General features: G+C 60.3%; 1 protein-coding gene across 1 annotated transcript in view; it reads right to left on the bottom strand.

Annotated features, from left to right (window-relative positions):
• PEPD (peptidase D) overlaps positions 1-16,840 on the bottom strand; it is a 108,733-nt gene that overhangs the window by 13,207 nt on the left and 78,686 nt on the right. Inside the window, exons 10-11 of the mRNA XM_080827687.1 lie at positions 9,940-10,008; positions 8,754-8,831 (exon numbers count right to left, since the gene is read on the bottom strand). Coding sequence (XP_080683813.1) covers positions 8,754-8,831; positions 9,940-10,008 — 147 coding nt within the window. The remainder of the gene's footprint in view (positions 1-8,753; positions 8,832-9,939; positions 10,009-16,840) is intronic.

The following is a 16,840-nucleotide window of genomic DNA, read 5'->3' on the forward strand; positions in this document are numbered from 1 at the left end:
TCCCCCATCCCCCCAAGTATCTCAGCAGGCATACTGAGGGGGCCCTCGCCAGCAGGCATACTGAGGGGGCCCTCCAGCACCCTCGGCCCCTTCATCAGGCAAGCATGATGCCGATGGAGACAAAGCCAACTGAGGGACAGTGGTCCAGCCCTGGCCCGGGATTCTGCTGTGTCCCCAGCGCCAGGTGACCAGAGTCCGGTGGAGCCGAGGGGTGGGGCTGCCCTCTGCCACCGTGCCCTGCTCTGTCCTCCGTCTGCAGCTGCACAGATCCTGGCAAACCTGAGCCTGGGGCAGGGCTGTGCTCTCCCCCAAACGCAAATTCTTGTGGTGAGCTCAGCGGCTTGACCAACATCCCAGGGGCTGCCCAAGCGCCTGCCTTTGGGGCTCTGACCCCGGACGACAGAAGAGGGGGTCCTGGGCCCCACCTGTGGAGGAGTAGGGCCTGACAGGCAGCACCCGCTACTCCAAAGAGACAAGAGTTTTAAAGGAAAAACTTGAATGCTCAGGACCCCCAGACACTCTGCTGGAATCCAAAGTCCCCTGCCAAGCGAGCGCTTTTTAATCTCCTGTCTTTTTCCAGTTGCAAAACACCATAAATAGTGTCAACAGAGCAAAAAGCACCAGATAACACCTCAGGTGATTCTCAGGGGGTGGGGGGAGGGCCCCAACCAGTACGGCAGGAGAATTCCAGGCTGGGTCAAAGTCACAGACTCTAGGGGACCCCGCCTGGGGCAGGCTTGTGGGGGGACCCAGACCTCACTGGGGGTGACCGGAAGACAAGACAAGACAAGCCTTGAACAGACATGCCTGGGGGGCTCCAGACACAACAGGGGGTTCGGGCCAATAGCTGCCTGCAGACTGATTGCTGTGGGGGGCACTCTCGCCCCCCAGAGCTGGCCAGGAGGGCGGCGCACAACTCAGCCCTAACCTGCAGAGAGCGTGAGGCTCTGAACACGGGCTGGCAAAGCCCCGTGTCAGGGGGGTCAGCAGCTCAGAGCCCAGTGACGGGCCCTCCTGTCCTGACTCCAGCACTGGGCCCCCTGGGCCTCAGCACTTCTCCCTTTAAGCAAGGGACGCCACCGCCGCAGTGTCCTCTCGGGGCTGGCGCGTGTAGGCAGGCATGGGGAGTGGATCTGTATGGGGCCACGGCCCAGTCCCACCCTGGGAGTAGAGCATTCCCATTTGCCCCCCCGACCCCAAGGCAACAAAGGAACCTGGTTTGTGGTTTGTTGATTCAGAATGTCCGAGAGTGGTCTGAGCAGACAGGACGCAGCTGGGGGCTTGGGTGACACAGACTTGTGGGGGCCACTCCACCGGGGGGCAACCTGCAGCAGCACCCCTGAGGCAGACGGCTGGACTGTGCTGATTTCAGAGAAAAACAGAACTGCAACTATTTAAGAAACGAGGAAGCCCACGAGCACGCTGAAGGCTGGAGTCACGGAGAGCAGTGGAGACAAGACGCTTCTCTGGGGCAGACGAGACTCGGGCCCGAGTGCTCCAGACACGCTTCTAAAAAACACGGCGAGAACGTGGGACAGGGTGCCGGGGGCCCCTCAGCCAGCCCGGCTTTATTGTTCAGACTCGAGAAGACCTCGCTTGGCTTTATTGGGTGAGGCCCGCCCGCTCGTGGCAGAGGGAAGTGAGCGCCCAGGCGGCCAGTTCCATCCTGCCCAGCGCCGCTCGGGCACGGGGCTGGAGTCTATTTTCGTGATCTCAGTTCCCTATCTTTCTCTGCTTAAAAAAAAAAAAAAAATCCCCCTCAGAGTTCCTACATGCATAGGTTACTCAGATTCAAGGCACTCCAGAATGCAGGGACGAAAGCCGCGTCTTCCATAAATCATCTCCCTCCAGCTCCTCTGTGCCCACTTCACTCGTCCTCCAGCACAAAGTGACAGTGGGGAATTGGGTCATCCTTTGGCTCCCCTGATCGCTCAGGATCCCCCTCCCCCGCTGCTTGGGGACACCCACCGGGCTGCTACCATCTTTGGCAGAGCGACACTATGTGATAATCTAAGACATCTGGGAGCCGTTACGCATCTCCAAGCAATACGCTGGCGTGCCTCTGCTCACATGTGTTTATCTGGTTCTATTTCTGGCCAGGATGAGAGGTTCTGTCTGCCCTTGGCTTCTCCTGGGCAGCTTCATGCCTGGGCTGCCCGCCACACTTGGCTTAGCCGGGCCCTCTCCAAGCCCCACTCAGCTCCCCGGGCCCCACCGTGGGGACTGGCCGGCCCCGGGACAGAAGGCCTCTGAGATGGTCGGGCCAGTGAAGCAGGCTTGGGCAGCACCCCAGGGGAACGCTGCTGTGCACGTACAAGGCTCTCGGTGCTCAGTGTCTAGTCTGACTCTTTACTGTTCCGAGCTGCAGCCTCGCCCCCGTCCGCCTATCACCCAAGCCTGACGCTGGGCCTGTCAGCCGTGGCAGGAGCATTTCAGACCTCCACTCACTGCCGCCCCAGCCTGCGTTCCAGGGGATTTCTGAGAAGCAGGAAACTCCTGCTTCCCTCCAGACCTCAGCATGAGAGAGGAAGACGTGCTGCTTGCTTTCCCGTTCATGTCCTGCAGCGGACAGCCCCTCCAGACGAGGCATGTGGCCCACCTACCCGCCCCCCAGCCTGCCCTTCCGCGGGATGCCCAGGCCCCGTGGTGACCGGTGGGGCTGAGGCCATCACTTGGAGGCCATGGGCTGACTCATCAAGCAGACCTCTCCCCAGTACCTTCCAGGCATCCCCGTTCCCCACCCCAGCCCCAGGGACAGCTGTTCCTCTGGGGCTCAGGCGAACAGGAAAGTTGCCCAAGTGACCAGCCCCCGGAGCCCCAGAGCCCGCAAGGCCCGGGGTACAGGCTCGGGCTGAGGGCATCCTGTGTGTCTGGAGAGAACTGTGTTTCCCGTTCTACAGATGGTGTGGGGAGAAGCGGAGTGCCTGTGTGGGGCCATGTCCCCAGGAAGGCCGTATGACACAGTGACTGTCCACTCAAGTGCTCGTGCCCCTGCGGCACAGCAGACGAGGGCTGGGCATCAGGGCGGTGGCCTCTGCTGGGGAGGGCCGGAGTCATGTCACGAGCCCGGCACATGCTTTGTTTCACTTTTTGGTCAGCAGTGTCCCGTGATGTCTGTGAGGACCCAGGCTGGACCAGCGCTTTTCAACCCGGGGGCGGTGAAGTCACTGAGTGGGGACAGGTTCTAGTCTGGTAGGTCATCCCCTGCACGCGTGGGATGGGGCCCAAATGTGAGGGTGCTTTTCACTGGGACGGAAAGTGAGGGCTACGGCCACGGGTTTGGCTGTCCAGGCTAGCAGGGTCTGTGCGCCCCCAAGAGTGTTCTCTTACCCTGAGGCCTGGGCATGTGTTTAAGATCACTGAATCCTTGGTATGGGGCTGCTGAGCAAAAGTCAAGTGTTCCTCTGAGAACAAGGAGACAGGGGTCTGGGCTGGGCCTGGCACCATGGATCAGGCTCTGGAAGGGACACTCGTTCTCTGAAGTCAACCAGGACATTAGGCTCCAGGACAAGGGAGGCCTTGGAAGCTCCCTCACCTTGGCCCCGCCACCGGCTGGGGGGAGCCCCCCTCAGTCCAGCCCTGCCACCAGCTTGGGGGGGTGGGGTGGGTCCTAGACACAGACTTGCCCCTCCCTGGGGCTGCAGGATACAGAAAGACAGAGGAAATGGCTCCTGGGAACAGGCAGGACCATCCCATCACAGCCTGCGGGATACCAAGGGAGCTGCTGGGGCCCTGGGGTGAGTGATGCCCGCCCCTCACAGCCTGCAGGCCTGGTGTATGGTGGCCTGGGACGGAGTAGGTGAGGTAGGGTGGCGCCCCCCCAGGCAGTTAAACATCTAGTCCATGTCAAACCTGTGGAACTGAGAATGAGACGAGGGCAGGAAGGAGCTGGGAGCAATGGCGATGGTGGCAGGAAGGGTGGCCAGCTAGGGAAAGAGCCTGTGTTGGCCACGACTCCTCTGTGGAAGGAAAGGATGGGTCAGCTTGGGGGGTGTGATGTGGCCAGCAGGGGCCACTGACGCCAGCAACAGGTCAGGTGTCTCCAGGGGCTTCCCTGGGAGGAAAGCCCATATTTCTGTGCGCTGTGTCCCCACCTCTGCCTGTCAGCGGGGCAAGGCAAGCGAGACAGGGCATCAGGCGGTTAACAGGGCAAGGAGAAATAGAGGCCCCAGAGCCCTGACAGGAGAGGAGAGGAGATGGGGAGAGGACATAGCATGGGGCTGGGACAGGCGACTCCGGCTAACTGGGCGGGCTGCCCCCTCCCACGCCCCAGGGGCAGCAGGACGAAGCCTCCAGCAGGGAGGAGGCCCACCCACACATCCTGGGACAACGCTGCCCTCTTCTGGCCAGTGCTGGGACGGCCAGCTCCCACCCACGGGCCGCATCCTGCCTGCAGCTGGGCAACCCAGGCCTGGGCATCCTTAGACAGGCGCTCCAGAAGGTTCTGAGTATGACCACAGGGCATTCTACGTCAGGAACCACTCCCCCACTCCCTGATCAGATGGTGGGAGTGGGAGGCAGCAGTGGTGCAGGAGGGGTGTCCCAGCTGTCCTCCAAATCAGAACCCACTGGAGGCACACCTGGACCCCTCCTGACTCTGCCCCTGGGGTGATGCTGCTGAGGGTCCCCGGGGACACGGGAGTGCTGCAAAGGCCAGCCTCAGACCCAGTGGAGCACAACGGAGGATCCGACTCTTGGTGCCCGGCTTCCCAGTGGATTTGAACATGGACAGTGGCGCTCCCTGGTGGCCACGGGTGGCATACCAGCCCCCAGGCACTTCACCTGCCTTGGGGACTCTGGTTTTCAAAGCCAGGCCTGGCTGTGCGAAGCCAGGGCAGCCCATGGGCGCCACATCTGTCTTCACAACATCCGTGTTCACAGCCACCTGGCTGGAGCTGATATGGCGGGGAGGGATCTTCCCGGGCTCCCACCCAGAAAGGGAGTCCAGGGCCAGAAGCCACCATCCTTTGGGCGAGCACGTGAAGAGCACGTGTTAGCAGGAGTTCCAGGCTCCTGCTGCCCTGTCTGACGAGGTCTACCACTGCCTCAAACGCCAGAACAAAAAGCAACTAATGGCTTCTCTAGGATTGTGGCTGGGAGACGGGTTCCTGGAGAACCCGTGAAAGGGCTCTGAGAGCCAGGGGGAAAGGCCCAAGGGGTCCCCCAAGAGGCCTCATGGCTCTGAGGGAGCTGAGTGCGAGACCCCCAGGGATCTGAAGCCACATCGAAGTCTGGGTCCCTACCTGTGCTTCATGCGGAGCAAGTGGGGCTGATCCGGCAGAGAGACATGGGAAGGGGTCCCTGGAGCGGGCATGGTGAGCCAAGCGGTCCTCGCTGCCCAGCCCCAGGCGACAAGGCGGACGTGGAGGGCGAACCAGCCTGCCTAACCCACAAGGGCTGTTCCCAAGCAATGACTGAGGCCGACAGCAGCCTCGGCCTGGCTCCTGGCAAGGGGCTGGTCCTGGAGGAACAGGGGCATGGCAGGATGGGCTGGCCTCACGCCCCACCAGGCATTCACCCAGAGAACAGCGTGGCGCTGCAAACACAGAACAGGCTCGAGAGCTACCTGCCTCAGGCTCTGCGGAGCCTCTCCCCACCAGTCTGTCATGGAACCCGCTGCTGGAAGGTGGGCCTTGTGGTCCCGGAGCACAGGCAGAAGGCCAGCCTGCTGGCTCCGAGGACGGTCACCACTGACACTCTCACCCGCCAAGGCCACGCTGCGCCAGGCTCCCCACTCAATACCGCTTATTCTCGCCAACTCCTCCCAGGGCTGGGTGTGGACGGAGAAGCTGAGCCTCGGGGCACCGGCCACTCAGCCAGGGAGGGGGAGGGCAGGGGCAGGAACTAGGGACCCTCTGCGGTCAACATCACATGTCACACGGCCCAGGCTCTCTGAGGCTCCCTGTGGGGGGCTGGGGGCACATCTGGGACTGGAGACAGAGGGACAGGAAGGCTAGCTGCTTCTCAGCCCCCACCCCCACCTTCTCCAGCAGCGCCTGACTGTCCCGGACCCTCTCTGGCCCCAAGCAGCCCCTTCCTCAACATTTAAATGTTTCTGGGGCATTTTCACCTGACTTCAAGAGACTGTGACCCAGGGCCTACCAGCAGGGGGGCGCCTGGAACAGTGGTGCTCTGGGAGACACTCAGCTCCAGGAAAAACTCCGCACTACGCTCCTATTTTGGTTTCATACCTGATGATGAAGTATCGTGGCTTTTATATTGGGATAACAGAGTGATCTATTATTTACCGAACACAGTAGGCGCGGCAGATCAATTTCAATAAAACAATGGATTATAAATGCTGCCAGCAATCTGGCAGTGGCAGTAATCAACAAAACATGTTGTTCTAAATGCTGCATAATAAATTGACTATAATAAACTCATAATTATTCTACTGGCTACATTTCAAAGTTAGCACTAGAAAAATAAAATCACCCATTTGGACTTGGCATTCATACCCACAGGATTCCTGGATCACTCCTGTCTTAGCTGCAAGCAGGAGACGTAGATGCCATGCCCCCAGGAGGGCCGGGGCCACATCTGGGCCCCGTGGAAAGCTGATGTACGCCGCGCCCTGGTCAGCCCCAGCCCAGCAGCGGGCAGCCTCGGGACACAGCTGTGACCAGCCTCTCAGGGGGTGAGGTCCGTAGTGGGGGCAGATAAAGAGGAGCGTGGAGAAGCAGCCACTTCCTCTGGGGTGTGCCAAGCTCACAGAGGAGAAAAATGGCCACAAGGCACTGCCACAGGGCCCTCCAGGAGGCCAGAGCTGGCCCAAGGACAGCTGAACCTCTCTGGTATGGCTAGGTTGCTGTTTCTGCCCGGGGACTAGAGTTCCACATCCTGGACTCCCGGCCCAGCCAGAATGAGCGGCACGAAGGGCACTAGGAAAGGCTCCAGGACACGAAAGTCCGTGGAGACGCCAGGTGGTCTCTCTTTGGGGCCACCTGTGGCTCAGCCATGGTCCAGAGGGCACAGCCCTCCCCTCTCTGGCCTTGGCCTCCAGCTGAGCCAAGTTTAAGGTAGCCACCTCCCTCCCTAAATCCTTCTGGCTCTGTACCTGGGCCCCCCCTGTGTCTCAGTGCCCTCACCTACACGTTGGGGGGGGGGTCCATGGGTGGGGACAGGGTAGATGTCCCTGGGGTCAGGCACTGGGGAAGGTCCTGTCAGGGTTTCCACACACCCCTTGGCCCCTGTACCAAGAAGGACCTGAGCCACTCTGGGAGGGGTTCAGTCGCTTCAGGTGTCCACCTGTGTATGCCCACCCCTGCTCTACTGGCCAAGGTCCCCGGGAAAGGGCACATGAGCTTGTCCCTGCCTTTCTGACACATTACTTCTGCCCTTTCCTGCTGTTCTGAGAGCCATGTGCTGGCTCCACTGACAGAAAAGTAAACTGAGGCTCCGAGAGGGAACTCAGTGGCTTTGTTTCTTCCCAGGAAGCTGAGCTGGGCTCTGGCCGACAGCAGTCCCAGCCAGAACAGCCTGTCCCGCTACTGACCCCGGGTGAGTGCAGAGCCCGCAGCCAGCCATGGAGCCCAGTGTGCCCTGTGGCAGGGACGGAACCCCCGGGATTGGGTAGATGTCTGAAGACACTTAGCAGGGACAGTCCAGAACACGGCTCACACCCCCCAGTGGATGTGGGCCAGGGCCTCCTGTGTGCAGGCTCCCCCAAACCACCGCAAGGCTGGGCTCCACGTGCGGGAGGAGGCCAGGCTCTGGCCGCCGTAGCTCCGGCCAGGGACAGAGCCTAGCAGGGCGACACCCACAATGCGACGCGTGGCACGATGCTGCCAGGGAGCAGGCCGGTTGGACTCCTGCTCAGGTGCCCCCACAACCAGGAGCTTCAGGTCCCAAAGAACCGGGTGGGACCGGCCGTGAGCGCCTCCCTCCCCGTGTGTTGATGACCACGGCAAGATGCCTGACGGCCAAGACAGGGGGGCCTGCAGGTGGCTCTCAGTGGTCCTGTGGCTGCCTGGGCTGGCCCTGCCCGACATCTGGGTGGTGGAGAGGAGAAGTGGGGAGTGCCCAGTGCCTGTGAGTCCAAGAGAGAGCTGGTCCCAGTCAGTAAGGCACCCACAGACCCCTGCCAAGGCCCGGGGCAGCTGCCCTGCGAGGTGCAGCACACGGGTGGGACTGCAATCCTGCCAATAGGAGAGTCCGTCGGCGGGGCTGGGGGCCGCAGATCCTGCCCACGTCTGCTTGGTCAGGGCTCAAGCAGGTGCTCCAAGCACCTAAGTTGTGCTCAGGAAAGCCCTGCAAACAGTCTTGAAGGTCAAGCGCCCCCTGTGACCTTGTGAACTCATGGCCATTTATGGATGGCTGAGGCTGGCAGGACTCCCAGGGCGGGAGGCTCCCCAGGGGTCCTCCCTGCTCCAGACTAGGGCCCGCCCTCCTGGTACCGAGATGGAGGTGTGAATGTGGTGAGTGTGGGCAGGTGCCGGTGGCTGGCTCAGTCCCCCTCTGAGGCTGTTTCAACCCCTCTATGCTCCCCCTGCCACGCACAGAGTCCCCCGGCACCCGCTCTCAGGGCTTCTCTGGCCTTGCAGAGAAGGCGCCATGCAGGCAGGGAGCCCTGGCAAAGAAGTCTGGGCCAGAACAGACAGGGCCTCCCAGTGCTCAGCCCTCTCAGGGTGGGACCAAGAAGACCCCCCCCCCCAGTCAGTCCTCCTGGAGACGGAGACTCCCCCACCCCACCGCGGCCCCGCGGGTCATAGGCAGAGCCAGGGCAGGGGGGGCTCGGGGCTGGCCTCACTCACCACATGTCTCCATCCTGGATGGTCCGGTCATTAGGGGCCCCGGCGTGTCCATAGTGCAGCACTGCCGAATTCTCACCACTGCGGAGAACCGGGGGAGGTCAACACCCGTCCTCCCCCAGCAGGTCCTGGCCCATGAGCAGGACCAACCCTGCTCCAGCAGAGGCCCGGGGGTGGGGGAGGGCAGGTGGGGCCCTGCAGCCGGCGGCCAGCCTCATGGCTTGTGGGTCCCGTGCTGACACGTGTGGGGCTCCCCCAGATGAGCGCCGTGCGGGCAGGTGCCCTTGGGGCTGGGGATGTTGGAATGGCAGGGGGGACAAGGGTCTGAAGCCCAGGGAAGGGACCCAGGGAACATCTCCCTTCCTGGTGGAGGCAGGGGGGAGGCCCAGGGGGAAGGGCCCGGACCCCGTCAGGGGCCGCCGTGCTGCCAGCCTCGCTCCTCTACTCGAGCTTGCTTCCCTAATGAGCGACGCCTTTAAGAAAAAAAGGACTTCTAAGTCTGTCCAAAGGAAAAAAAAAAACCCCACCTGGGTGTAATATTTATGGCCCTGTTCGGGAGTCTCAGGAATCATAAAAGTAGAAATAATGATTTTTCTCTCTATCCACCAGAGAAGAACATTTCCAAAGACTGAGATGCTCGTATGTATTATTCATGCGCCGAGGACGTGTGCATCAGCAGAGCTGCGGCCCCATCCTGGCTGGGCGGAGGCCAGACCCTCTGACCCGGGGCCGGGGCCAGGCCAGGAGAGCCCGGTGTGCCCGGGCGTGGAGGGGGCCACCCCCAGCCAGGATGTGCCCCTCGAAGACACACCCACAGTGACACACGCGACACGCACACAGCCCTGCACGCCCACAGCCACGGGCTGCCCCGTCCTCCGGGTCGTTTGAACCCCGTGGCCTCCAAGCACACTCAGCCTCATGCAGCTGACACACACAGACACACATGGAGCCCCCTGCCCCAGCCACAAAGGGCCACATGTTGGGGGACATGCTGGCTGTGTGCCCCTGCAGGGTGGCGAGGGAAAGCACGGCAGCAAGCGCTGCCCAGGGCCGGGAGCCTTAGGAGGGGAGAAGGACTTCGCTTCCGTGGCGCTGCGGTGGGCATGGCAGCGAGCAGGTGTGTCTAAGCTCGGGAGGTGGGTGGGGGGTCACCCTCCCACAGCCCTCTCCCTCCGTCACCCCCACTTACCTGCCGCAGATGCAGGTGTAGGAGCTGTGGCGCATGCCGCCCCGGGAGTAGCAGTAGTGCTCGAAGAGGCTGCGAGGGAAGGAGGCACGTCAGGACGGAGCTGCCAGAGCACGCACGCCCCCCGCCCCCCGCCCCCTGCAAGCCTTGGCCCAGGCCTTGCTCGGCCAGGAGTTCTCCTGGCTCCAAGCTAGCCTCAGATGGCCCTGGGCCTGACCCTGGGGAGGGGCATGGGGAAAGGAGAGCAGAGCCGCTGGGCACTGGCCTGGAGGACAGGGTGGAGGCTCAGGCCCTCACGGAGACAAAGCAGGGCAGAGCGGTCTCTGGTTGGGGGCAGACAGGGAGAGAGAGGCAGAGTCTGAGGACAGGCCCTTCTTCTCCTTCCTCACGCCAAGCAGCAAATGGCCCCCTGGACAAGCTCCCCCTCTCTGGGCAGGGGAGGCAAAGATGAGATCCTAGAGGGGGTCGCCAGCTCCCAGGCTGAGCTCAGAGCCAGAGCCTGGGGAGGCGTCCAGCTGCACAGGATATCAGCAGACCCGGGACAGAGCCAAGGTCAGAGGGTGAGCCACCCTTGGCAAAGGCCTGGGTCCTGCCCGCTGCCTTCCCGGGGCAGATCCTGCAGGTGACTACAGGGGCTGATGGACCAGACTGGCCTCACAAACACCACCTCAGCAGTGCTGAACCCTTGGGGGGCCATGCTACCAAGAGCTCTGGGGAGGCTGTGGCCCTGCCCATCCTCCTGCCCCCCGTAAGCTCCAGGACCTGGGGGCTCTGTACTCAAAGAGCTCAGCCTCTCCAGGCCTCACCCCCTCCCTGATACCTAGGCAACAGCTCAGGCCTAGCACCCCAGGAGCCCTGGCTGAGAAGCAGGTCCAGTGGACCCCAGTCCACCCACAGACCACCAGGGCAGGGGCCCAAGCACAGGGCTGTGCCGCTGCTCTCGTCCTCAGAACGCCAAGGCCGCCTGTGGGCATGCTGAGTGGCCATCCTCCCCTGCACGCTCGAGGCTGGTTTTGGGGAACGTCTGTATGGAGGAGTCTAATCTTCCAGGCGCTGTAAACACCAATTACGTGTAATTGTTATGATTGGGTATTAAGTAGTTGTCATGCAGGAACGGTTCTGCTACGTTCAGTCGGCTTCCAGACTTGCCTCCCAAGCCTCCCAGGATAATTGTGTATCTGTGAGTGAACGATTTCCTCAACAGAAAGGATTTCAGGAACTGCCAGGGAGGAAGGGAAGGGCACACACTCGCCCCTTATCAGTGCCCTGTATTCAAAGCAAGGGCACACCAGGGGCGGCCACCAACTTCCACCTCTGTCCCGGAGACTGTGGACCAAGCCACAGCCCTGTGTGCAGCTACAGCCCAGCCCGTTCCTTCCCGGGCCAGCCTTCCAGGGCCCCGCCCCATAGGCAGCCTCTGCTCCCAGACTAGATACGGGGGCCTCGGACATGGGGACCCTCGCACAGTGAGCCCACAGTGAGGGGAGGACGCCAGACGCGCCACGGAGCTGCGGTGCTCCCTCATAAGGAAGACCCAACCCTGTGGGGATAGAAGCAGATCTTGGGGACTGCATGGTTCTCCAGGAGCTGGGACAGTGGGCCTCTCCTGGGGTGGGGATAGGCAGACAACGGCAGGTTGTGGGAACAGCCAGGAAGGCCAAGGGACAGCTGGGCTGCCTGCGTGTGCAGATGAATAAGCGGGAACATTCTGGAGCGGCCTGACGACGCGGCGAATGTAGGCGGCTTCCCTCCCCCACAGCCAGTCTCAGTGGCCTGCGTTTCCCTGCCGTGTCCTCTGCTCAGGAGAAACAGCCTTCACAACACGCTCTGGCTTCCACTTAAGAAAAAAGCACTTTAGGGTAAAAGGCATAGCTTACAGAAGCGCTCGGCTGAGCGAAGGCTGACCCAGTTTTCACCTGCGGACTGCAGCCTGGCACTGGGGCAGCTTCGAGCCACAGGAAAACGAGAAACACCAGAAGCTGAGAAGTCACTCGAGCTGAAAATGACTTGAGGTTCTTCAAAATTGGACTTTGGCACCTAATTTTGGTTTAAATGAACTTTTCTGAGGCGACATGAGGACCAGCTGGGGCTTTGATGGCAGTGACAGGTGACTGCAACAGGCCCCCTGTTTTCTGCTCACACACCTTTGAGGGCCCTCTCTCTGGGCTCTCGGGCCTGGGCTCCGGCCACAGGCAATGGTCAAGGGGACCGTGGAAAGATGCAGGTCCCACCAGGGGCGGGGAGCCTCTGCGCTGCAAACCGGGGGCACAGGCGGTGATGTGGAGCTCCTGTGGGGCCTGGCTGGGGCTCGGTCAGAGCTGCACCCGTTCCCGCTACTCGGCTCACAGACCAAGGCGGCGACAGGAGGGCAGTTCGTAAAGATCCCTCTGGAACTTTATGGAAAATACGGCGAACTGTGGACCAGATGAGAATCAGGTGGCCCGTGATCAGAGGGGACTAACTCCTGACAGACACAAGCTTCCAGCCCATTCGGCTGGAAGCTACCCATCTGTCCCTGGGGAGCCACAAGGAGACCATGGCAGAGTCAACTGAAAACTGGAACCGGAACCGCCCCACCTCCCACACTCAGAAGGGCTCCGTGAAAGATAGTACACGCAGAACCACGCTGCTGGGACGGGGAGGAAGAGGTTGCTGCCAGGCTTGGGAAACTGGAGGCCTTGGCTTTTGCTGCCATGTGGGGACAGGGATGAGGCCTCAGGGGCATGAGAAGTAGCAGAAGAGGACAGAGACCCCACCCCCACATGCCTGGGCTGGGATGCACCCTCAGCAGAAGGGCAAGACGTGGAGGAAATACACCAGCCTCGAAGCAGGCCATTGGAAAGCCTGCCTGGGCTCTAGGGAAAAAATAAAATACCGGCCCTCCCTCAGAGCTCCTAGTGTGGGTCTGCCCTCTGGGGGGTTCAGGGTCCAGCGTGAACCACCTGCGTGGTTTGGAAACTCGTACACCAAGAAATTAGCAGAAGCTACGTTGCTGAATGGTGCCCCCAGAAGGAGTGACACAAAGCCAACTGGGCAGCCACAGCCTCAGCCCAGGCCAGCCAGGGTCTATGTGCACGCTTATGTACAAAGACACACACACAGGTGTATATACAGACCGCCATACCCTGAAGATGAACGTTAGTCCACAAGAGTTGTCAGACACAGCCAGCAGCTGGCTGAGACCCCCAAGGACTTCTGAAAACAGAACTGTCGGGCACTGTACGTACCTACGAACTAACTGACACCTAACCACAGCATGAAAACACAACACAGCAAAACTTCTGGAGGTGACCAGTGTATCCACCAGCAGCTGGGGGCAGGAAGCCAGGCAGCAGGGCCCGCAGCCCAGAGATCACAGCCGCCTGCTCTTTCCATCTGCGACTCCCTCCCGTGTGCCGTGTCCTGCGGGGTTGACCCACCCCACTCCCTCCTGCTCGCCTGCATGGGGCATGGGGTGGGGAGCACATGACCCGGCACCAGGCATGCGGCCTGGCAGCAGGGGGTGGCTTCCTGACGTGCAGAGGCGAGCAGGGGTCTCACACAGACCTGCCACAGTGTGGTCCCTGAAGGTCCCCCCAGGCATGGCTGTGCCTCTATCATAGCAAGACATGAGTGGAAAATGCCTGTCTCCAGGCATCAACGAGAACCTTTCAGTAACCTGGGCGAGTCTGTGCCGTGAATAACGAGGTGGATGGAGCTACCCCAGTGACAGAGGGGCAGGCCCATTTGTCAGCTCCTGGAGATGACGAATGGGGCAGGGAGAGCAGATGCCGCGGCCCCGATCTGTAGGAGCAGGGTCTCCAGGGACAGCACTGCGGGCCTCCCCTGGGGCCTGCACATCCAGCTCATGGAGCCTTCCTGGGCTCACAGCCCAGCTCCTGCCCTCTGAGGTTTATCGCCTGATGAGCAGATAGCCACGGTCCTATAAAAATGCATTAGCTGCCCAAGATGATGGCAGAAGGGCTGCCCGGGGCCGCCAGTGTCAGCGAGCCATCAGCATAAGCGTGAGGGCCGGCAGCCAGCCGGGCCAGCGGGGGAGGTGAGCCGGGGCTGCATCGCTCCCCCACCCCAACCCGGGCGGATCCCGGGAGGCCGAGCCGGGAACAGGAGTGTGGAAGGGCAGATGGACGGGCTGCTCCCCACACGCTCAGGCCTGTGGCTTCTCCACCTGGTGCGTGTCCCCATCGTCCTTGCTCTGGGCCACATGCCGAGCCTCCTGGGGCCCCGCTCAGTACTGATGCTGCAGCCAGATCCTAGCTCTGCCATGTACCGACTGTATGGCCCGTCTATGCCTCAGTTTCCTCGTCTGTAAGATGGAATAACAGCACCTCCCACAGAGCTGCTGTATCACTTACATGATAAGACACACGGAGGGTATAACGGTATCTTCCAGGACACATTGGCTGTCACTGCTGTCCACGTTCAGGGGCTTCGAAGGGACTGCACACAGCAAGGACCCCTCGAGGGAGGCCGGACTTACACATAGAGTCTCTTGTCCTTTAAAGCCAAACAGAATCCCCCTGTGGCCCAGACCCCTGTGCCCACACGATGCGTCCCCAGGACAGACACGCACATGGGCATCCTCTGACACGGGGCATCCAGCTGCCTCTGTCCCGCTCACGCCTCCGGAAGTCTTGCCTCCTCAGGGAAGTGCCAGGGCCTCAAGGGGTGAGAAAGGAGGGAGTCGGCGTGCCTTGTGCTGTTCTGGGGCTAACGACTATGTTCTGTGCTGTTATCACAGCACTGGGTTACTCTGGATTCACATTTACTCTGTTTAATCAACTACCCTTATGTTGGGGGTATAAATGACAACTATGTAATGAATGTGATAGGCCTTTTGGAGACCTGAGTACTTACTAAAAGAAAATTCTTGATAGTAAGAAAACCACAGTCCCAAAGACAAGAGCCCTGGGATTCACCTTGAGGCGAGTGGAGTGTGTTTCTGTTTTCCTGCTTTCCCCGACAGGGAGGCAGCAGCAAGAGAGGATTCGGATCTAGACCCCGAGGAGGGGTCCCTGCTAGGGGACAGCAGGAGAACAGCTTTTCCAGGGAACCAGAAGCACAGACCACAGTATTTTTTGAATTTCCAGGGAAGGGTAGATACTGTTTCACTCACTTCTTCTGGGGTCATCAGAAAGCACACATGGGGCAAGACAGCCCCCATCCCGCTCTGGTCATCGCTGGCCACCCATCCTGGCTGGGCTCTGCCCAAATTCCCAGGAGAGCCTCGGCTCCTGTAACCGAGTTCTCCGTGGGCCTTCTGCATGGCAGGTTCAGGACTGGGTGGGGATGAACTGGGAGGCTGCCTGTCCCTCTCCTTCCCCGGGCCCTCCCTTGAGGAAAGACACAGAGCACGCTAGGGAACCACAACTGAGGCTCGAGGGTGTTTGAACAGAGCAAGTAACATTCACACAGTTTGTCACCAAGAAGGGACCGAGCTGGACTAAACCCAGACATGCAGTGCTAATAAAACCACAGCTGACGGCACAGCCTACAAGACTTGGCACCCGCAGGGACACAGACCATATGCAGTGGCTCTGTGGCTGTCTCCACCAGCAGGAGCTCCTTCTGCCTGAGCCCCAACCCCCCAACCCAAGTCCCCTCCCACTGCCCCACCTGAGTCCGGGACTAGGGACAACCAGACACCTTCTCACCCAGGACCTCCCACAAGGCCCCACCATTAAGAGAAACCGAATAGCCCCCCGCAGCCTCTGGTGTTACCAACAGTCCTTTAGGGGAAGGAGTGATTTTCCTACTTTGTGGGAAAAAGGCCCCGCAAGGGCAGCCGCAGAGACAGGGTCACGGCAGGAAGGCGAGGAGCACTGGAGGAAGCCACTCCCTCGCTCCCCACGAGCAGCTGCGAGCAGTGCTACCAAGGTATGAGATAATTAGCATTTTAATTGGATAATTGGGAATTCTAAATCGCCTATCTTGTATTAAGCATAACTGAGGACATAACATGACATTCAATTAACAAATATTCCTCTTTATTCTTGACATGCTTGATTAGGCTGGATTTCCGAGTTCTTTGGTATCAGTGACAGGAGAAAGCCCTGGCCGCATCAGACTGCTAATAAATGCAAATCACAAATATATAGTAAAGATTTTAGAAACTCTCTACACAAAGAGAAAAAAAAAACCCTCACCCATCATCTTATCCCCCAGAGAGAACCTCTAGTCAAGTATGTCGTTGAACATCTTTCCAGGCATTTTTTTTTTAGAGGCATAAACACAGATTTCTAAAAATAATAATGAGCTGTATATTAAAATAATGAAACCTTCCTTGAAGCCACTTTTTGACTGAAGTCTGCCTTGCATGCAGAAGAGGACTACGATCGCAGAGACCCAGCAGAGTGACCCAGCACGCGGTGCCCTGCCCTGCCCGGCCTCCCTCCCTCCCGCAGGCACCTGACTTCCAACACTGCTCCTGACTCCTGCCTCCCCAGGACCTTTCCGTCAAGCCCTCTCTGTGCGGCTTCTCCTGCCGCTGCCCTCGATGCCCACGAGACCCGCCCAGGTGGCAGGTGGCTGTCACTGCTCCTTCTCCTTGTTGGTAGTGTTCCACCTGCTCCGCTCATGCTGCTGTTGAACATTCTGGAGGTTTCCAGACTGCGGCTCTCATGAATGAGGCTGCCGTGGATATTCTCACCCTGCTTCACACCTATGCGTGGGGCCCAACTGAGATCAAAAGGTGCCCTGCTGCCAGCCCTGGGACACGTCAGGGAAGGGTCTTGCTAAAGCAACACCATGTTCCCTTGCCCATAAGATACATATCTGTACTATATTTATTTTTCGGGGTCACTCTGTCCAGAATCTGACCACTGCTCCCCGCTGACGCTGGTGCAGGCCACCTTCTTCTCTCGCAGGGTGACGGTGACAGTGATGGAGCCGATCTCCCTGCTTC

Source organism: Martes martes, assembly GCF_963455335.1.
Source record: "Martes martes genome assembly, chromosome: 17".
NCBI lineage: Eukaryota > Metazoa > Chordata > Mammalia > Carnivora > Mustelidae > Martes > Martes martes.